General features: G+C 38.7%; 1 protein-coding gene and 1 pseudogene across 10 annotated transcripts in view; both read right to left on the bottom strand.

Moving 5' to 3' along the window:
• Window positions 1-23,636, bottom strand: part of ABI3BP (ABI family member 3 binding protein) — a 251,566-nt gene that overhangs the window by 155,267 nt on the left and 72,663 nt on the right. For all 10 annotated transcript variants that reach the window (XM_031935108.1, XM_031935109.1, XM_031935114.1 and 7 more), the window contains exons 3-4: window positions 3,915-3,983; window positions 15-147 (exon numbers count right to left, since the gene is read on the bottom strand). In XM_031935108.1, coding sequence (XP_031790968.1) covers window positions 15-147; window positions 3,915-3,983 — 202 coding nt within the window. The remainder of the gene's footprint in view (window positions 1-14; window positions 148-3,914; window positions 3,984-23,636) is intronic.
• On the bottom strand, window positions 11,348-12,601 carry LOC111541706 (annotated as a pseudogene).

The raw sequence follows: 23,636 nt of genomic DNA, 5'->3' as shown, positions 1-23,636 counted from the left end.
GGTGCTAATATTACCTGTCATTGGGACAGTGACTTGGCAATGTCCAGTCATGGTGTGGGTTGATGAGGAAACCCCAGGACAGGAAGACCGAGCTCGGTGTCAGAGTACCAACCACCAGCTGGAGAGGTTTGCGAGAACGAGTTTTACCTGTGGAGGTGGCATACAGGTTAATTCAGGAGACATTTAGTAAGTTGCTATGATTCTGGTAAAATGCATAAAGATGACTTGGCAAGATGATGAAAAATGTGAAAACATCGAGTTCCTTTCCTTTTCTATAGTCCACATTGTTACTAAGTTTTGCCCATGAATTTAAATGTGAATCAAATGAAATACCTTTTTCAGATTTGTGTCTATGCATGTCTCCATATGTATATATGCATACACATGTATATGTATATTGTACATGTATGCATATTAACAATATCCAGCTATACCTAGTTTTATTTTCTTGTGGGTCAGGGAAGGATATAGAGGTCTTAGCTGTGATGAGTGAAATAAACAAACACATACACACACACTTCATTTCTTTTACAGATAAAATGAAAGCATGTTTATTTTTTTTCCCGGGACTGTGAATGAGTATGAAATAACATCTAAGACAAGAAAAGAAAGCTTATTATCTAGATTGTAGGTTATAATCTTTTTCTCAACCTGTTTAGAAGTGTAGAATCCCTTGATGTTATTGTAATAAGTATATTTTACAATGAGCACCTAAATGGAAAAGGCACATACATTTTTTAACAACGCTGGAAGAGTAGGAGTAACACAGGAAGCACAGTTGTTCTGATGGTGCCAACTGGATCTAAATAATGCCAAGGGTTGTGCTAATAAATCACTGGAGATTGTGTTCAAGTACACAGGAGCAGGCACTTGCACTTTCAAAATTATCTGAAACTGCGGAAGTAGGACAGCAAAAAACAGGAAGAACCTCAACCATGAAAACCAACACTGACTCATTAAAAATAATTAGAGTAAATAAAATAAAAATCCGATAGAAAGCCTAATAAAACCATATAGAACATAAAACATACATGCTTTGTATTGCTGTTGAATTCCCTCTTTTATTTCATGAGACTATGTATGTCATATTTGCTCTAGAAAGAACTTGTATTGTCTAATGAAGTGGGAACTAAATGGCAAAATGGCCTGCGACTTCCATTAAGGTAAGTAGGAGAGTGCCCCTTGCATTAGCCTATTGGTGGTCATCTGAACAAAATGCTCTTCAAAATGGTGCCAGGCTTGTTCCTTTTGTTAAATTTAAGTTCTGTAAGTTGTTACTCAAGCAAGAACCCTTCTTAGCACAGAACACACCTAACCTAGTGGTGGCAAATTGCCTCATTATAGGATAGTTGACTTTTAAAGATATTTGAAATAATTTTCAAAGATAGTTATCATTTACGTGGTTGGAAACATGGGTTTATTCTTCTCTGTAACTTTTGCAGACCCAGCTGTAATTGTGCCCCATATGATGGTGATTTAAATCATCATGTATGAGCTCCAGTGAGGGCAGATTAGAATCTGCAGTGAAGGCAGGAGCACTTATAGTTTCAACAAGCCCTGGGATGATTCTGATCTTCCCTTTTCAGTTCCTGAGTTGATTTTCACTAATGTGATGCAACGATCTCATTCACTTTACAGATGAAAAACAAGGCACAGAGAAGTTTCAAGATTGTCCAAAGTCACACTAAGAGCAAAGTCAAAATTCAAATCCTGGGTCTCCTCTATCACAATCTAGTTTTATTTTTATGATATCACTGTCTTGGCTCTCAATGTCTAAAGGTAATGCCATTTAGAGATGAAAGACGTATTTTTCCAGGTAAGGAATCTAAGGCTTGTGTGACCAAGGGAACCTAATGGTCTCCCAATTATTTGTATGACCGAATAACTATTTCAGTAAGGTTGAATCTTAATATAAAAATAATTAAATAATTAAATTGTATGTGGCAGATACAAATATAGAATGAATGGAAGCTAATCCTTTAGTCATTACGTTATTCCTAAATGCAGATAACAAAAACAAAAGTTGTATCTGCTATCCAAAAAGAAAGGTGGGGTGTTACATCCTGAGCAAGATGAAGCAATTTCCTGAGCTGGTCATAAAGTAAACAATAATTTCTAAGGCTAATGTCATAGAATCCTCAAAATAAAATGAAGTTATAAAGTGCTAAGGCATTATCATTCTCTTGACATTCCTTATATAATTTTGTATATTTGTACTATGATCATATTTCTATCAAGAAACAGTTCAATGAGTATTCATCTGAAAACAGATCCCATGGAATCACACTGATGCTTCTTGAGTTTATGGCTCAGTATTTCTGGCGTACAGTCTTGAAATATTGAGAGTACATCTATTTTCCAGTATGTGGAAAACTGTCTGGACAGCTCTCACTAACAAGTTGTAAGGAGCGATTGGAATTTCCCTTTTGCTTTGGGATGTTCTGAGGCCAGGAAAAAGAATTCGTATTTTTCAAAATGCTTAACCACTCAATGCTGCTCTTAAAAGAAGTGGAAATCAGCAGAAAGAGGGGAGGGAATTGTGGCAACTGATTTCTGATTTAAGCTATTCAGTATAATTGAATAGCTGAGTGCTCTTTCTCCCATTTTATTCCTCTAGAAAAATACAGCAAACAAACAAAAAGATCCTTTCATTGTGTGGTATCCAGTGCACCATAAAAGATGAATGTGCTTTGGAAATAATTATTTGGAGATCATTCGCATTAGAAAAATAAAAGCAGGCTGGGCTTGGTGGCTCACGCCTGTAATCCCAGCAGTTTGAAAGACCAAGGAGGGTGGATCATGAGGTCAGGAGATCGAGACCATCCTGGCTAACATGGTGAAATCCCATCTCTACTAAAAAATACAAAAAAATTAGCCAGGCGTGGTGGCGTGCACCTGTAGTCCCAGCTACTTGGGAGGCTGAGGCAGGAGAATGGCATGAACCTGGGAGGCGGAACTTGCAGTGAGCCAAGACCACGACACTGCTTTCAAGCCTGGGCCACAGAGCAAGACTCTGTCTCAAAAAAAAAAAAAAAAAAAAAAAAAATAAGGATGAAAAGAAAAGAAAAAACAAAATTTTGTGATCAACTCTATACAGAGTTAGGAAGATGCAACATCAGATAGAAAAATCATATTCACAGCTTCTTCCTTATAACAATGGTCAGCTACAGTATTTGATCTGAGAAGTAGTTTTGGTAGCAAAATTAGATGACATAGAATTTTAATCTTTAGTTATATATGAAGTTTCTACTTATTTATATATCTACTTTCCTGTTTCAAGTCTTCCTAGACCTGGAAACATGGATGTTGCTATTATTTTTATTTTATGGAAGAAATCCTTGATTGAAATGACGAGGTTTAGAAGGGAGAGGTAAGGAGTAAATAAAACCTACGTGCTGATCTATTTAACACACATACATGAGTTATCCTTTTAAAATGTAAACAGTCTCCTTTAGAAAAGGTGAGACATAAAATTGTGCCCTTAACATCTGAAAGGCACGATACTGAGCCTGAGTTCACACACTGCAAAATAGAAACAGGCTAACAGGAGCTAACCCTAAATGAGCACTGACTACAGGCCAGGTACCATCATTAACTCATTTAATCCTCAGCGACAACCCTATGACACAGCAGAATCCAGGAGTAGAGAGGTTCAATAACTTCTGTAACTCCCTGTAGTTTGCAAGTGGTGGCACCAGGAGAAAATCCCAAGTAGTCTCTCCCACCAGGCTGTGTTACCTCTCCAAAAGGGTGAACTGTTGACCCGGGGCTGACACCTCCTCTACATTCCTAAAGCTTCTCAAGACATTTGGTCTCCATGGGTCCAAAAGAGATGAAAAGTCATCGTTCAGAGTTAACAAAAGACCAAAAAAAAAAAAAAAAAAAAAAAAAAAAATCAATGCAAAGGACTATACCTGAACATGACTTCTTTTGACTTGGAGGGGGAGCAGGTCGCACAACTATCAGATATTTCGGCTCCGCATCTGGAAACAATAACATTATTTATCAGAAAAACCCTTTAAGAACCAGCATTGAAGGCAGCACACCCCTACCCTGACTCAGCATTCCCTGAGTCATCCTCCATGACCGCAGCTCCAGGGGGCGAAAGGACCCAGTGATCCGAAAAGTTAACACTTCCTGAGAAGTTTATTAAGTCATTAAAATGAAAATTAAATCCAGATTTTCCAAACCAAATGGGCAAGAGTGAGGGAGCAGTCTTAAAAAATCATGCTATGCACAGATTTTAAACGCTGTTTTCATCAGTTCTTTTCTCTGCAAAGATATTTTTAAAAAATCAGATTATGTCCATCCTGTTACACCACTCCTCAAGGAAAGCCAATCCTGATGCTCCAGAGAAGGAAAACTTCTACTTGCACAAGACACCGTGGGCCTCACCTGTATGAGCTGAAATCACTCACTTTCAATGAGTGAACAGGAATATTTATAACGTCCTTCTTAATTTGTATCCTGTTTATGTAATTGCTCAGCCTGTTTTCATAGCTAGTCATTTTTAATGAGCAATTTTTAAATAGTCACAATTTATAAGTTGGCATAATTTTCACTTTAAATATATTTCAATGAAATGTACGTAGGTAATCTCAAGATATTTAAGTTTTAAATAAAATTATATTAAAGCAATCAGCATACACTACCTCAATAAGGAGCTAATAATTTATCAAATAAATTTTTAAAAATTGATGTTTGCAAAATGAATGGCTGGCTACACATATGTAAATAAACCAAATACATTTTGGGCATATGAAACAGCATTTTATAAGCAACTCTATGGGATTAATGGATTGATGAGTATTCTTTACAATGTTTCTCTGGAACTTTAAACTCAAACTCATTCTATAAGAAATTTCATTTGGATGCTGTAGTCAGCCAGAATTCACACCTACTTACTCAGGCAGACTTCATATCTTTGTTTTGTTTTCATCTTGGGTTCAAATGTCTCCCCTCCATGAGTTTGGAGCAGAGGCCTTCTTGCCCAAGGCTTTGCAGAGCTGACCTCTTTTCAGATAGAAACTACCTGGCAACTCAACTTCTCTTAGTAACTTGTGCCTTTGTCTTTTTCAGGACACCTTACATAGCACTATTGGCTATAACCTGCTCCAGTAATTACCACGGAATAAATTAACTCAGGCAGCCTGATGAACTCACCTCAGACCTTTGCCTCATTATTGTACAGTTGCCTTCTGCCCACCACACAGATAAAGGAGCATTCATTCTGTTCCAGTCTCGTGTGTCTGAAAGCACGTCTTGCTTAGTGAGGTTCATATAAGGAATGCTGGACCCAAATCAAATAAACAAGTTTCCTAGTAGGAATACAATAACCATTTCCTGATTTTCTTTGAGATATACAGCAATAAACTACCATGTACTGAGTGCTTTCTATGTGCAGGATACTAGATTGAGAACCTTATATTCATAACTTAATTACTCCCTCATGGCAATCCTACCTGGCACTACTATTATCACCTCAATTTGTAGATGAGGTAACTGGGGCAGGGTTGATTTCATGGGCATGTGGGATATACAGTCACATGGAGCCCCATGCTCAGAAGGGCCCCATGCTTAAGGTCCTGCTGTCACTATCTTGACATTCTTAATACCTTTATCTTTGAACTTGTGTTCTGTAAGGGAAGTCGGACGGGACAATAGAGCGTGCATGTGAGTGGGGGAAACAGAAGCAATAAACATGTCTGCATTTTCTAGCCTCCTCACTCATTTAAGGCATTGGAGGAATCCATCATCATATAATTCCAAAGGAACCATGATGTGTGGGAGTTCAGCAAGACTTAAAGGTAGAACAAGGTAAGTATGTCACATTTACCATTCAGTAAAAAGGTAAGGAGGGGGACACCCAGAGCTGTGAGAGGCCGTACTTTCCATTCAAACCAGAACTTGCTTTAGATGCAGAAAGAAGGCAATGGCACTTTAAGGTACCAATGACCAAGAAACTATCATATCCTTTCTTACTCATGCATTAGCCAACCACTTATGCTGCAAATGATAAAGGAGAAAAGGGAAAGAGAGGGAAACCCATAGTTTTGTTTGTTTGTTTGTTTTTTCCAACTCTTCCTCATTCAGAAATAAGTTGAAAGAAGAGTGTTGGTAGAATGTGCACATATCAAGAAGTGAAATAAACAGCTGAATTTGTTTTGTGCAGCATTTCCACTATTCTGGTAGGAACAAAATACATATGCAAAATACACATGTATAAATTGTAAAATTTGAATTGTGCAATTTCAGTAATTTCACTTAGGAGTTAAAGGCTCTTACATTTGCATTTAAACCTGGGATTGAACAATATAAAGATACAAAGTAAACTTCATGCAAATAATTTTAATTTTTTATTTACTAAGACATCAAATAGTAAATAAAATAAATAAATAAAATTATGACAAAATGAGAAACCACAAAAAGGAAAAAGCTTTATATTTAGTATCTTTAACAACAATTTTTTTCATGTTTTTAAACCAGGGGACCTGCATTTTTATTATGTTCTTGGCCCTGCAAGTTATGTAACTATCTTAATCAAGTCTACAAAATACTTTTTAAATAAATCTCAGGAATTCACTTTTAGAAAACAAAACCCCTAGTTTTCCTAAATTGTTCTCACTCTAGCAGTCTCTTAGAGTTAACCTTTTAGATTCTTCCTTGATATGGATTAATTATGCCTAATGTGTAGAGGTTTTTATAAAAAGATCTGAAACACTAGAAAAGTAACATATACAGAAGCCAAAGATAGTACCATGATCCAAGACATACGGTTATATGAACAATTTAAAAATACCTTTTGTTATGATCACAGTTACTTTGCATAAAGCATAGGCTGTTACAGCCAATCACAAATTGGAACAAATGTCGTTACCTGGGTGCATGTGTTGGCTCTCACTGCTCATTAAATATTTCCAACATACACATAGTTTGGGAGTCTTTGTGTGCTACTGGGGACACAGGTGTGGAAAAATAAAACTAAAGAATAGGATTTCTCGGAGCTTGCAGTGATCTGAGATCGCGCCACTGCACTCCAGCCTGGGCAACAGAGCCAGATTCCGTCTCAAAAAAAAAAAAAAAATAGGAGTTCTATTTCTTTTCTGTACAATAAAATTCTTTGCGGATTTACAGTAGCCTGGAAATAAATATATTGTAGACTGGAATTCTGCCAATATGTATTACTTCATTTAGAAAGATATAATTAAAATGACAATTTAGGAAAAGTTGCAGAGAATGCAGTTACCTTAACACAGTTTCCATTTCCAATGTTTAATTCTATACAATGTTGCAGACTAATTAAATCTAATTTGCTTAATATTTTGAATGCCCTATGGTGGAGGACAGGGGCAGTTTACTGCTTAAGGAAATCTACTGTTGAAATATTTTGTTAATTACCGGATTTTTCAGTAATACTCTCATAATTGCAGTTTGATAAATCCCAATTTTCACATTTTGGGTCTGCTCCCATTAGAGGACGCCTATATTACAAGCCTCACTGCTTCAGAATGTCGTCACAGGGAAGCTTAGTTCTGCATGCAAAGTTTCTGCCATTAAAGTGTCCACAAAAGCAGCATGAAATAAACCAAGATAATCCTAAAAGAAATTAGGTAAGGGGGTCTGAAAAAGGCCCTTGCCACGTTTAACAATTTCTGGACATAAGAGCACAGACTCTGGAAACAGATTAAATCCTGTGCAACTACATGCTAGTATAAGTCAAAGTACTTAACCTCTGTGTACCTCAGTTTCCTGCAAAGTAGGAAAAATCATACCTAGTTTCATAAGGTTCTTAAAGATAATGAAAGTTGTAACAAAGTCCAGGCATGGTGGCTCAGCCTGTAATCCCAGCACTTTGGGAGGCCAAGGTAGCGGGATCGCTTGGGCTTAGGAGTTTGAGACTAGCTTGGGCAACACGGTGAAACCCCATCTCTACAAAAAATACAAAAATTATCCATGCATGGTGATGGGCACCTGTAGTATTAGCTACTCAGGAGGCTGAGGTGGGAGGACTGCTTGAGCCCATGAGGCAGAGGTTGCAGTGAGCTGAGATTGCATCACTGTACTTCAACCTGGGTGACAGTGAGACCTTGTCTTAGAAAAACAAAAACAAAACAAAACAAAAAAAACACTGTAACAATGTCAAACACAAAAAGTATGAATTAAGTATTAGTAATGATAGTGATTTCTAGAAAGCAGAGTTTGTGTTCTACAAAGTCTAAGGATATATTACAAGAGAGGAAAATGTTCAAAAAATCTTTACAGTAAGGATCATTAGGTTGCAAAATGCAAGCATTTCACAATAAACATTACAAACCAAACTCATTCATAAATATTGATGCAAAAAAACCCTAAAAATACACTGACAGGCAGAATCTGGATGCAGCAGCACATAATACAATAATAAATTATTACCACGTATAGTTTATCCCAGGAATGTAACATAAAGGGAAAAAAAGGCTGGGCGTGGTAGCTCACGCTTGTAATCCCAGCATTTGGGAGGCTGAGGCGGGAGGATCACGAAGTCAGGAGATCAAGACCACCCTGGCTAACACAGGGAAACCTCATTTCTACTAAAAAATACAAAAATTAGCAGGGTGTGGTGGTGGGTGCCTGTAGTCCCAGCTACTCGGGAGGCTGAGGCAGGAGACTGGTGTGAACCCTGGAGGCGGAGCTTGCAGTGAGCTGAGATTTTGCCACTGCATTCCAGCCTGGATGACAGAGCAAAGACTCTGTCTCAAAAAAAAAAAAAAAAAAAAAAAAAAAAAAAAAAAAAAAGTAAGCCTATTTCCACAGGTGCTGAAAAGTCATTTGAAAATATACAATACAAATTCTGAATAAATAAGAATTCAGTGGAATACTTTCTTATAAAATATATCTTAAAACATCTAAATCAAATGTATGATCCTCCTTTACTAAACACGCAAGACCCTTGCTGGCACCGAGAATGATACTGGGTGAAAAAAACAACAAGACTATTGATAACTGAGTTGAATTTCCCATTATTTCTATACACCAATAACAGACAAACAGCAAGCCAAATAATGAGTGAACTCCCATTCACAATTGCTATAAAGAGAATAAAATAACTAGGAATCCAATTTATAAGGAATGTGAAGGACTTCTTCAAGAAGAACTACAAACCTCTGCTCAAGGAAATAGGAGAGGACACAAACAAATGAGAAAACATTCCATGCTCATGGATAGGAAGAATCAATATCATGAAAATGGCCATACTGCCCAAGGTAATTTATAGATTCAATGCCATCCCCATCAAACTACCATTGACTTTCTTCACAGAATTGGAAAAAACTACTTTCAATTTCATATGGAACCAAAAAAGAGCCTGCATAGTCAAGACAATCCTAAGTAAAAGTAACAAAGCTGGAGGCATCACACTACCTGACTTCAAACTATACTACAAGGCTATAGTCACCAAAACAGCATGGTACTGGTACCAAAACAGAGATATAGACCAATGAAACAAAACAGAGGCCTCAGAAATAACACCACGCATCTACAACCATCTGATCTTTGACAAATCTGACAAAAACAAGCAATGGGGAAAGGATTCTCTATTTAATAAATGGTGTTGGGAATACTGGCTAGCCACATACAGAAAGCTGAAACTGAATCCCTTCCTTACACCTTATATGAAAATTCACTCAAGATGGATTAAAGACATAAATGTAAGACCTAAAACCAGAAAAACCCTAGAAGAAATCCTAGGCAATACCATTCAGGACATAGGCATGGGCAAAGACTTCATGACTAAAACACCAAAAGCAATGGCAACCCAAGCCAAAATAGACAAATAGGATCTAATTAAACTAAAGAGCTTCTGCACAGCAAAAGAAACTATAATCAGAGTGAACAGGCAGCAACCTACAGAATGGGAGAAAATTTTTGTAATCCATCTGACAAAGGGCTAATATCCAGAATCTACAAATAACTTAAATTTACAAGAAAAAAAAAACCCATCAAAAAGTGGGCAAAGGATATGAACAGACATTTCTCAAAAGAAGACATTTATGCAGCCAACAAACATATGAGAAAATGCTCATCACTGGTCATTAGAGAAATGCAAATCAAAACCACAATCAGATGACATCTCATGCCAGGTAGAATGGCAGTCATTAAAAAGTCAGGAAACAACAGATGCCGGAGAGGATGTGGAGAAATAGGAACACTTTTACACTGTTGGTGGGAGTATAAATTAGTTCAACCATTGTGGAAGACAGTGTGGTGATTCCTCAAAGATCTAGAACTAGAAATACCATTTGACCCAGCCATTCCATTACTGGGTATATACCCAAAATAATTATAAATCATTCTACTATAAAGACACATGCACATGTATGTTTATTGTAAAGACACATCACAATAGCAAAGACTTGGAAGTAACCCAAATGCCCATCAATGATAGACTGGATAAAGAAAACATGGCACGTATATACCATGGAATACTATGCAGCTGTAAAAAAAAAAGGTGAGTTCATGTCCTTTGCAGGGACATGGATGATGCTGGAAACCATCATTCTCAGCAATCTAACACAAGAACAGAAAACCACACACTGCATCTTCTCGCTCATTAGTGGGAGTCGAACAATGAGAACACATGGACACAGGGAGGGGAACATCACACACCAGGGCCTGTTGAGAAGTCAGGGGCGGGAGGAGGGATGACATTAGGAAAAATACCTAATGCAGATGACGGGTTGATGGGTGCAGCAAACTACCATGGCACTTGTATACCTACGTAACAAACCTGCATGTTCTGCACACATGTACCCCAGAACTTAAAGTATAATTTTTAAAAAGTAAAAAACAAATTATCATTTTAGGAGAATTTTAATGACTTAGATAAAAAGTAAATTTTCATATGCATTTCTTTCCACATTGTGAAAATAAATTCTATTTCTTTTCTATTCTTGCTTTTCCATTTATTTTTCCTTTTTAAATAGAGATGGGTCTCACTTTGCTGCCCAGGTTGCTCTCTAACTCCTGGCCTCAATAAATTCTCCTGCCTTGTCCTCCCTAAGTGCTGGAATTACAGGCGTGAGCCACTGTGCCCAGCCTCACTTTTCCTGTGATAAAGAATGTGTCAGTGTAAGCTTTTCCCTCAACAACTTAGTGAAATGTGAAAAAAGATCTTGAAATAAAAGCATCTGATGTTCAAAAAAGTACTTTATAAATTAAACATGCCAAGACTTAATCTGTGGATTATTGCAAACAGGGGAACATAGTAAAAACAAATGAATTCATCTGTATTAGCGCAAGTAGCTCAACATAGAAAAAACAATAGAAATGTTTGGCTTTACCCATCAGTCAAATTAAAAAATATATCCTTTTAGGTTAAAAGGATCAAGATGTAGGAGACTGGATATTCACTAGATCCCTTCATCTTCTCAATCTCTTCATCTGTTTCTGGGCTGTTCATTGTGGATGCTTATTCTTGGTAACTACTATCAGTATCTGTTTTAGAGGTTTGTCTTGTATCTCTAACTGCCGTGATCTCTTGAATTGTCATCTGTCATCTAAGCCTAAGGCTTTATGCTTAATCATTTGTGGTCTACTAGCTGGACTAGCTTCAGGAATGTCAGTGTGTTCTACCATTAAGGTCAGATTGGCTACTACATCGAGGTGGAGGTTGTAGTTACAGCTACTCTTAGAAACATGTCTGGTTTTTAAGGACATAACATGTGATTGAAGAAATTCAGTATCTGGATAAAAGGTCCGTAATGCTTGACCAGGCAAAACGTTCCCCTGAGGATCTTTTTAGACATTCTTCTCTCCTGCTGCCTGAATCTACTCTCATCTCCTTTTTTCAGTTTCTCGTTTTAATCTGTTTATATCCTTTACTAGTTTATTTATTGCTTGTTCACTGTCTTCCACTTTTTTGCATATAGTGTTTAATTCTTCTTGTAATGAAGCATACATTTAATTTATCTTATGTACCTCCTTTAAGGATCCATCTTCTTCAAAAAATTTAGAGCTGTGTGTTTTTACTGCTTGGCTAAAACCAGTGGACATACAGGAACCTGATACAATTTTATAACCTAGTTGTTCAGAAATACCCAGACTGGCAACTGCTAAAGGTACCCTGTGAAAAAGTCCTTTTTGAGGTTTATATAAGGCATATTTCAGTCAATGAGTAGAACGGTTTTCTGTTATTATACTTGGTGTTAATAGTAGAAAAACAAGTGATTGGTTTGAAAAATGCTCCTGCAAGTTTTTGTGAAGCAGCCTCTGTATAAACATCATGATCTGATCTGAATGACGATGGAATTTATACCAACCTATTACATTCTTTTTGATGTTGGAGAATATTTTCTTCACGGCTTGCTCATTTACTTCACTTGAGGAATTATAAAAGCTAAAAAAAGCATGGAATATATTTCTGAATGTCAGTTGTATGAACAACTTCAACATCATCCATTTGGGAATCAGTAATGCTATTCTTGGCTTCACCTTTTACTTCCTCAAAAAGAAAACCTTCCATGTCACAAACCGTGCTGGGGTGGTGTGAGGCAAGCTGGTCAACACATAGCCCGAGAGCACCTGCTCTTACCCTCCGTGCTGAGCACCTGCTCTTACCCTCCATGCTGCCGCCGCCCCAGGCTACACAACACCTATCTTCACAACTTCATTAATCTAAAATGCTTCTAAACTAGTTTACAGAAAAGGAAATGATCTCTTTTGTAAAAAGAACAGACAACATAAAAATGTATGCATCAATGAGTCAAAGGAAGCTCTTTCCATAAGTATAAAATAAAAGCCTCAAGGGATGCAAGAGCAGTACCATTAATTAGCAACTTTATTGTTTCTTAGTTTTATATAAAATAGCAGACTGATTTACAGTTAAAGATGCTTTCGAATTTGATGAAATAAGGTAACTACTTTTATTAGAAGCCAGTGAGGCACATCATGAGACTCTAATAAGAATAAAATCAGCCACAGAATTAAAAAAAGAAAAACAAAAAACAAACAAAAAAAACTATGCCCATGGAAATCTCCATAAGGGAAATATTGTCGATTCTTATTTGCATCTATAAGTGTCCACATGCCACATTTAGCTATATTCAGACCTGAGCGTGTATAATCTGAATTTAAGCATCCTCTAGCTCTTGACATTTGGCCGACAGCTCCTGTACTGCATTTCATCAACACTAACCCTGAGTAATGTCTGCCTGAAAAACACCCTTGAGAAATATTGCTATCTTTTAAGCTCCAGCAGGGAGTTCCACTCACCCACTAGTCAGTTCTCAAAAAAGGGACCTCCTAAGTGTGGCCGTGGAACAGGTACACAAACAGCTCACCAGCACCCTAGGCTCTGTGGCTCTGTGGCTGTCAGCTGCCTTTGCCCCTGCTATAGATGGGTCCCCTGTGGCTTGTTAGTAGATGAAGGGGAGAAGGGAGAGGGTAACCCCACTGAAGAAGTCAGTCTAGGCAGAGGCTGGCAGGCCTGTGGGGAGTGGAATGTAAAAAGAGTAGAATGCTGTTGTCTCGTCACTTATTGAAGGCTACTTACCAGTAGTTCTAAGTTTCAGCAGGGGGACCAACTTTGCGCCCCACCCACCCCGCCCATTGTCCTACTCCAGTGACAAAGAACTGAGTAATAAAACCAAATTGACACCACACCAGCAAACTGGTTTCAGTAATGGGGTACAACAATGATTCATAACTAAACTGTAGTCCACATTCACCCTGAAGACCATTGCTGGAAAAAGATAGGCTCCAATATTGTTGATGCCATCACTCCACAGGACAGAATCAATAACGACTACAGAAAACCCACCCATCCATGACAATTAAGTGACCCTGAAATAATTACATATGAAAAGGCCAGAACAGCAGCAACTGAAAGTCTGGACCAACTCAAGAACATCACTAATGTTCTTTCAGGAAGGAGGACGTCACTTCCGGAAAAACACTGATGGGTATTTTTCTAGAAAATTGGGGAAATCCTGCTGTCTGCTTGGGCATGTGCTAAGTTGTAGCTTGGCAAAATTTCATGGTAGCTTGAAGCTCAAGTAGAATACAGAGTAGCATAAGTAATGTCAGTGCTGTACCAACTTTACTACATTAATACAATACATACAATATAATTGACTAAATTAACATGCAGTGTTAATTTTTAATACATCACTCAGTAGATTACTAGCACATTGCCCTTAAACATAAAAAAGAATGTCTATAGAATTATGGAGCATCACAAAGTAACATAAGTCCTCCACCTTTTAGAGTATTCCTAAGCTTCTAAAGAAAGCCATAAGAGGCTGAGGATCACTCTGGATGTGGGCCAGGCTTTCAGTTCATGCTCGGTTTATGCATGTACCTCTAAACCTGGAAACATAGTAATTGCTCAATAAACATGTTCTGAGAGAATGAATGAATCTGCTCTTTTGCCCCTTTAATGCCTGGGGCTAGAATAAAGATGAATGAAGCCTGAGGCTTTGCAGGCAGAAAAGGAAAAAATAATTAGAGGGTTGGGAAATAGCACAATCAGCGCAAACAAATATTTTTTGAAAAGTGAGTAATCAAACAATCCATCTTTAATAAGTCCTATTTGTGGTACTGTTTTTTTTTTTTCTCAGAAAAAGTATATGTTTTCATGTGGAACAAAAAACTTTTTCCTCCTTTGCCTGAAAAATAATTGGAGAGCAAATTTTAAAGCAAATCCTAAACTATTCAGTAATTATTTCCATTAAACATTGCAAGATCTGTTGAATAATGAACCCACACCCAGTTTGACAGAACACTCTGTTATGCCCCATGGCTTAGAGAATTCTGGCTTCTCTCACTCTTTAAGATGTAGTCTGCAGGACCAGGCCCCTGGCAGGCTGAGCTCATACTGAAGGTTAAGCTTCTCACAGAAGTGCAGCCAGCCGTACCGCAGAGCAACAATGCAAAAATGACTAGGTACAGCAGCCACTGCTAGGATTCCTGAACGTTCACAGGCCTGTTCTGAAGGGAGCCTACAGCTCATGTTGGTGCAGATGTTGTCACAAGAGGGGTTGCTCAGAATTGTTTGGAATTGAGTAACAGCAGTGAGAAGCAGCCCCTCATTGGCCCGCTGTAGAGCGTGAGTGGAGCCTCTACATACAAAATGGGAGTGCGACATTGACTGGAAGAGAGGATGTGGGGAAAGGAGTATGGGAGGAAGACAAGCAGGGGGAAAGAGGGCATCTCTTTCCAGTAATGTGTACTCCCAATGGCTCTGCCATACTTGGTCACCATTTACAGCTTTCTAAGGTTGTCTGGAAGAAAAAAATGCATGTACTTTTTCTAAACAGAGGGTTATTTTAAAGACAATCCATTGAGGAAGACATTATTGGAGGTTTTCTCAGTTTTACTTTCATTCTGTGAGAGTTGGGGAGCCAATGCTATTAAAAGTATGCATTTCACCCAAGGCTGACTATATAATTTCCAGGGTCGGATGCAAAATCGAAAGGTAGGACCCTAAAAAGAGTGCCATTGAAGGCACAACATTCAACTTGTACTTTCTTCCACCATCTCTGTCTTGGCCCATCATCATGTTTCTCTGCTATTTAATATTACACTTTGCAGGTGGGCGCAGACCCTCAGCCCACTCCCTTCCCCCTGCACTTACTATCTCCCTCCAGCAGCAGTCCCAGGATCAAGACCAAAGTGCTTTACCCTTATCCTCCAACCCACCTCCCAGGGGAGAAAAGTCAATCTCCTTTCCCCACAGGTCTGCCACCCCAATTCATAGACCCCCAAAGGATTGCCATTTCTGCACTGGGACATACTGTGTACCTGAAGCAGGTGAGAGGGAGGCTTGCCCCCACCAAATGCCCTACTTAACGCACAGTGGCACTGCCAGACACTTCAAGGACTGCTACTGCCATGCCCTGCCAGATGTCATCACGGAGGTGTGCACACCCAAGTCCCTGCTGGAGGTGGAGGGCAGCTGATGTCGCTGAAATAGGGATGGGAAGTGGAAGGCAGCCAAGCAGCAGGGACACCAAGACTGGAGGACATGACAGTAGAGAATCAAACTGGGGGAGGGGCTGGGAGGCCAAGCACAGAAACCCAGGCTCCAAGCCCTCTGCGCCTGCTCTGTTGTCTGATAGGACCTCACTTACAAAATAAAATGGAAAGATGAATTAAGAATTCATGACAGTGAAAGCAGGGCATTAAACCCAGAATGCAAGGTCCTCTAAGTGCACTGGTCATCTGACTGTGAAGCCAGCCCCGACCCTTCCACTTCCAGCGCCTGCACACTGACCACAACGCTGAGGTTCCAGGTCATTTCATTTCCTGTGCTCCTGGGATAGAGTCGGGAGCATCTCCGTCAGCCACTGTCCCAGACTAACCCCGTTTCACTCGCATGCTCTGGCAAACTCTCTCCCCGACACCACAAATGTTTAAAAACTATTTCCCTTACCCACTTGCCACATCCGTTCCTAGTTTAGCAGACCTGTTAGGCATTACAGTTGTTGGCTTTATTGCCTGTAGCTTTTTCCTTGCCCGTGTTTTATATGTGTATCCCATGGAGAAGTTCAGTGTAGAGTGTTGTCTGTTAACTGGTTTAAGCCTTGGCAAGGGCTTGATTTTAAAGTAGAGACTGTACATTCCCACACACGCATTTTCCAGTGAATTCACCACTTTGTTCATGTTATCGCCACAGGAAGTGCGTTTGGATATTTTTCTTTATCAGGACTTTGGATATTTTTCTTTCAATTTATAAAGCCAGGTCACATTAGCTCTCAGAGAGTATCCAAAGTCAAAGCCTTCAAATTAGCAAAGGTTTTTCTTTCTTTTTAGATGTTCTTGTCAGCTTTTCCATGTAGGAGTGGGGAGTCAGGAATAATTTATACAAGATGAGTTTTTAACATTGAGTTCAAAATTACCAGAACACTTAGAGGCCATGGAGAAAAGCACTTTGGCGTGGTGTTCAGATATACAGGCTCAGGAGTCAGCCTGTGACTTGTAGATTTCTTAACCTCTTGGGAACTGTCTTCAGTGGGACAAAGAGAATGCTAATAGTACCTGCTTCATGGGGTTGCTGTAAGGATTTAATAACCCATTTCCATAAAGCCCTTAGCCCAGCACATTGTAAGTGCTCAAAAATATTAAATCATCAGCTAACAGGTTGATAAGAACTGCCACTCCAGCATTTGACCATCTATGTGCCCAGCCTGGAGAAGAGAACACAGCAGTGGCAAACCTGTGGCAAACCCTCCAACCCTTGATTTTGTCTCTTCTTGATGCAGAGCATCCCCAGTGGCAGAGAAAAGGCTGGCTATTACCTCGGGATCAGATTGTGAAATATCTGGGGACCATGCTAAGACTTCTAGGCTTTCTCCCATATGTAGATTGCCTATAGATTTTTCAACTAAACTGGGGTACTATTGAAAGTAAGGGAGCACAATTAATTATATCCGAACAGCAGGTGTCAACCATAACTATGCCAGATAAAATAGGGTATATAGTTACTTTACTAATAGGGTAGAGCCAACGCTTTACCCCAGTTGAATAATTTTTTTCTCCTGGATATTTTTACTATAGGCAGCTAGGGACTTGCTATTTGGGCAAGGAGCCTTCCCTAGCAAACTCTGGGTAGCCAGCTATTACAGCTGTGAATATATTCACCCTGATTGTGGAGCCCATCAGGGAAGGTGAGACTCAGCTCTGGTCCTCAGGAGCTTACTATTTTGCTGGTGAGACATGACACAGAAGAAACGCACACATGACAAAAATAATTGGGGAACAATACGGAAGAGTATAACCTAATGCTGGCCTTCATGGCATAGCACTTGGTATGACCCACAGGTGTCAGAGAGCACTGAATGTCCATGGAATGGAAAATATTTAAAGGAAAATAATATGTGGATAATCAGGAAAGTTGATGTGACCACGTTCCTTGGTTTTGAAATGTAAAAGAAAATGCTAGAGTTTAAATGCTATCTTATACATCTATTCCAGATAACCCTTTAATATCCTTTTACTGGCAGCTGTCTTTCCACTTAAGACCCCTTCTCCATAACAAGACTTTTGCAATGAATCTGGGACCATATGTCTTTTTGGCGCATGACAAAAAGAGCCATTCACCATTCGGGGACACTCTTTTGGTTATAATTGAGAATGACTTTTTAAATTTAGATTTTGATCTCAGTGCATTGTGTAATTCATTTGAAAAAAATGTGCTTTATATTAAAATACTGTGAATTTTTGTATTGTATTTCCAGAAAAAGATAGACTTGGCGACAGTTTATCATTTGATGAAGTCAAGCAGACCATGAAAACATTGTACTTGAATCCAGTAGAAAAAAACAGGACTTTGAAAAGATGTTTTCCTTACCAAAACAGGAGGAAATGGTCATCTCTTATCATACAATGGCTTTCTGGTATAAACTGATGAATTGTTTAAGAAATGGTATACATTTATTAAGAAATTGATACCTATTAGGCGAATTTCTTTAAAAATTCCCTTTGAAGCTTAAGTTCTGGTAAATTTTGTGCCTTGGAGGAAAAAAAAAATCAAATGATTCTTTGATTCCTGTTTTTTTTAATGATAAATTTGGACTCATCTTGAAGATTTAAAGCCAAATACTTCCCAAGTGGTAAATCTATTTCCAAAGAAGTAACTAAGAATTAGATGACATTTTGAAAATAATTTTAAAAGAGAAAAATCTATCTTAAATGGTACCCACAGCTCTTTCAGACTTTTTGGGTCTTTTCCTCTTTCCCATTTATTAATCCCCCCATCCACCCATCCATTCATTTACCGTGTTTCTGAAATCAATGACAACATTGAGGGTAAAAAGAAATCTAAGGTTCCTAGGATCCTCAGCTCCTGGGAGTTTTCTACTTGGGTGGTGTAGAGGCAGTCAAGACACACAAAAATAAAGACAAATAGCAATTGATTAACCTGAAGAATGATAAAAGCAAATGCTAAGTCTCCAGGATATTCATGGAGAGGGACTGAAATGTCTATCCTGGCCAGAAATGGCCTTGTGTACAGTAGATAAAGTAGGACTTGACGGATGGGCAGCACATAATAAGCAGAGATGGTGGTGGTGGAGGAAGGGCAGGAGAGAACAAGTTTTGAGGATGAAATGAGTGCCTTACTATTTTATTTATACCTTAATGAGGAGGTACCCATAATACATCTCCCCACCCACTTTTTAACCATTTTATACAGGACATTATAGAAGCAACACATCAGGAACTTATGACCTTTGTCCTGTAGAACAGATAAAGTTCCCTAAGTTCTGAGAGGCAGTAGAATACAGCGGTTCAGAGCTCAGACTTCCCAGCTTCAAACCCTGTACCTGCCATATACCAGCTGAGTAGGCTTAGGAAGTTTAAAACTCTTGGAGCTTCAACCTCCTTCTGGGTAAAAGAGAACTAATAATACTACCTATCCCTGCATAACCGCCATCTTGCATCGGTATCAGGAGTCTGATATCCACTCATGGCAGCTGCCTTGCTCCCTGCCTTCGAAGCCTCTTGCCGTCTAAGGACTCCACCAGGAAGAGAAGGCTCAGCCGGCTTCAATGATGGCACTACATCATTTCCTTCTATTGGTTTATCCTGCTTCTTTTTCCATACGTTATTTTTTTCAGCTTCTTTATATTCCTTATGTAGTTCCTTCAGTTATTTTCAACCCCTATTTCTGGTTTTTCTTCAATGAATGCATAACCACTTGTGATAGTTATCTTTCACTGTAATAAACAGTATCAATCTCTATTATTTTATATGATAGTTATCTTTCACTGTAATAAACAGTATCAATCTCTATTATTTTATATGATAGTTATCTTTCACTGTAATAAACAGTATCAATCTCTATTATTTTATATTTCATCCCACTTTCATAAAATAGAGCAATCTTAAACATTTTTATGATAGAGAAGTAGAAGGGAACAACTGAAATTCTAAGGGTTGACATGATAAAAGAGGAAAAATTGTGCATTTCCTCTTGCCGTCTATACAAATATAAAAATTAAGGGTTAACCTTGTAAATGGTACTAATAACCTACAGAAATATAAATTGAATTACCATTTATAAGCATACAATTTATACTGATTCATATCTGATCAATCGTAAACTTTACTTTTGAATTTTTGAAAATGTTTCACTGTGAAACAAAGAAAGTGAAAAACTTCAAAATAAGAAACTGATTGTTGAATTTTAGCCCAAATGCACTGAGATAGAATTGCCATCAGTTAAGTAAATTAAAGGGTCATGCACTTATTTTTATTTGTTTAATAGGACAGGTCAAAATTCTTGCTAAAAATTGCTTTATTTGAATAAGAGATTGAAAAAGTGAGATCTAGAGCTAACAGACTTTTTCAGGTATATATTTTTGGGGGAGTCACCATATTTTTCTTTGGAGGCAACAGCTAAGGAATTGTAAGAGGCACCTGACGACTCTCTTCACCAAAGGCACAAAACAGTCAGCTTTGACACAGAATACCCTCGATAACTTAGAGATAATAATGACTTTGAGAGAGAGCTGTGTGTGCGCGCACCAGCTACTGTGTTATCATCTCAGATTTTGCTTGTTTTGTTTTTTAATCTCGTTTTGAGTGTTGACCCTGATGAGAAAACATACTCGGGTATGATAGATGGGCAAGGCTACCTTTCAGTGACTAACAGCTCTGCTAAAACAATCTACCTCTGCAGTTTTACCAACCCTATCTCCCACCCCCAAATATAAAACAAAACCACAAAACTGCCACTTAGACCAAGCTTTTTCAACCTAGGCACTAACCTCTTAGAGCTGGCCAGAACTTTAGTGGAGAGTTAACCCAATAATTATTAGCAATTGAGACAAACAAAGTTCAGAAGTGTGAGGTAAATTATCCAAAGCCACTCTGCTTGTTATAACAGCAACTGACAAAATTTACAAAACATGCTTACTCTGTGCTACAGTCTATATTAGCTTCTTTTTTTAAAATTTAATGTTTTTTTTTTTGAGATGGAGTCTTGCTCTGACTCCCAGGCTGGAGTGCAGTGGCGTGATCTTGGCTCACTGCAACCTCTGCCTCCTGGGTTCAAGCAATTTTCTGCCTCAGCCTCCTGAGTAGTTGGGATTACGGGCGCCCGCCACCACACCCGGCTAATTTTTGTATTTTTTTGTAGCGACAGGGTTTCACCATCTTGGCCAGGCTGGTCTTGAACTCCTGACCTAATGATCCACCCGCCTCGGCATCTCAAAGTGCTGGGATTACAGGCGTAAGCCACCACACCCAGCCTACATTAGCTCCATTATATGAGTCAGCCATAGTCTTTACAATGCTTCTGAAAGATTATTCTCTATTTTATAAATGAGAAAAGTAAAATTGAGATAATTTAAACTACTTACCCACAACTATTCCACAATGAGTTGTGTTGAATTTGAACCTAGGTCTGTCTGACTCAAAAGTAAGTAGGTATTCTTTCCCCACATCATGCTGCCTCTCAGGTGAAGGCTGATCTTTCCTAGAACACAGACTTTAGCATCCTCGTCTGGGACATTTTTCAGCTTAGAGCATTGGCACTGTAACCTTTTCCTCACTAGAGCTGGCATCACTTGGGAGGAGTTACAGGCAAGATAGTGACTCAGAGGCCCGTGCTGAGTGTGAGAAATGCGCTCCCTTAGGGAAATGAGTGTGAGGATTAGCAGCTGTGAGAACACGAGAGTTAAAACATTTGCACTCCATTAGTCCCTTTGGAGTCCTAACACCTGGTTGGAAGACAAACTCTTCAATTGGAATTTGCCATCGTGAACATATATTTTTACACTTAAGCCTTTTCTGCAGGAAGGATACTAATTCTTCAACGTGCACCACATAACTGATGGCTGATGTCAACGGATCATCATTAAGTATGAGTCTTTAAAGGTCAACGCTGAGAAAGTTCTCAGCTAATGAGACATTAGCAAAATTACTAGCAGCTGACCATAAAAGAAAGCAGCAAAAACTTAAAATGTTAACCAGGAGTGAGAACATTCATGATGTGAGCGAGAAAAAGACATAGGAACTTAGAGGATCTATGAAATGTGAATCATGTTTTATCACGTCATTGCAGGGCTCTGGAGCCCATTAATATTTATTAATAACCACCTGGGAAATGGTATTTTTCCTACTGCCCCGCTAATCTAGTATAATCTTAGATAAATTTGGACAGAAATTTCATATGAATGTTAATTTCAAAATGGCAAAAGGAGGGTTTTGTTTTCTTTTGCATGGAAAACCAGTGACTTGAAAACATCTCTGTCAATACTTAATAGAAAGATAATAGATATTAAAAATAAATGTAAAAAATGGTTATAAATGATTACTTAGTGGACGTGCTAGTCCTCAGGTCACTAAATGTTAGCTTGAATATTTCTGAATAATCGACAGCTTCTCAATTCAATGGTAAAATGAAAAATGATGGTAAACATATCATTAAACAAATGAAATGTGTCAGACAAGGCTGTACTTAATATTTGCTTTGAAACTGAGGGTAATTCACTGTGTTTGGGTGTAGTTCCATGCAACTGAAAAACATACCACTACCTATTACAAAAGAAAGTAAGAGCAGGAGCTGTAAGTGATGCTTTTTTTTTTTTTTTTTCCCACCATGAAGAAATAAAGATTCTTTGCTCTTGTATAGCACTTTGTACTCAAGGGACTTTAATTCATCACTTTACAGTTACAAATACACTAAACCGCTACAGCATATCTGTGAAAAATACACCTATTACAGATGAGCAGAGTTGAGATTTATCGCACAGTAAACTGATACCAGAAAGGGAAATGAATAGAGATGCAAATTTTAAACATACAGCTTGTGGCAGACAGGATAATGCTCCAACAAAGCTTGCTTATATCCTAATCCCCAGAACCTGTGAAGATGGTTGCGAGACAAGGGAGAATTGAGGTTGCAGATGGAATTACAATTGCTAATCAGCTGATTTTAAAATAGGGAAAGTATCCTGGATTATCCAGATGAACTTACTACAATCACAAGGGCCCTTAAAAGTAGAAGAGGAGGCTGGGTGTGATGGCTCACACCTGTAATCCCAGCACTTTGGGAGGCCAAGGCGGGTGGGATCACGAGGTCAGGAGATTGAGACCATCCTGGCTAACACGGTGAAACCCCGTCTCTACTAAAAATACAACAAAATTAGCCGGGCGTGGTGGTGGGTGCCTGTAGTCCTAGCTAGTCTGAGGCTGAGGCAGGAGAACGGCGTGAACCTGGGAGGCGGAGCTTGCAGTGAGCCGAGATCACGCCACTGCACTCCAGCCTGGGTGACAAAGCGAGACTCTGTCTCAAAACAAAACAAAACAAAACAAAAAAAGTAGAAGAGGAAAGCAGGAAAGGAGGCCAGGGTAATGTGATAGTGATAGTGATGGTGATGGTGATGGTGATGGTGATGGTGATGGTGATGTGATTGTGATGTGATGTGATGATGTGATGTGATGTGATTGTGATGTGATGATGTGATTGTGATATGATGTGATTGTGATGTGATTGTGATGTGATGTGATTGTGATGTGATTGTGATGTGATGATGTGATGTGATGATGTGATGTGATTGTGATGTGATGTGATTGTGATGTGATGATGTGATGATGTGATTGTGATGATGTGATTATGATGTGATTGTGATGTGATTGTGATGTGATGATGTGAT

Source organism: Piliocolobus tephrosceles, chromosome 2 (genome assembly GCF_002776525.5).
Source record: "Piliocolobus tephrosceles isolate RC106 chromosome 2, ASM277652v3, whole genome shotgun sequence".
Taxonomy (NCBI): Eukaryota; Metazoa; Chordata; class Mammalia; order Primates; family Cercopithecidae; genus Piliocolobus; species Piliocolobus tephrosceles.
The sequence above is the reverse complement of the archived record's forward strand: the minus strand, read 5'-3'. Positions and strand labels throughout refer to the sequence as shown.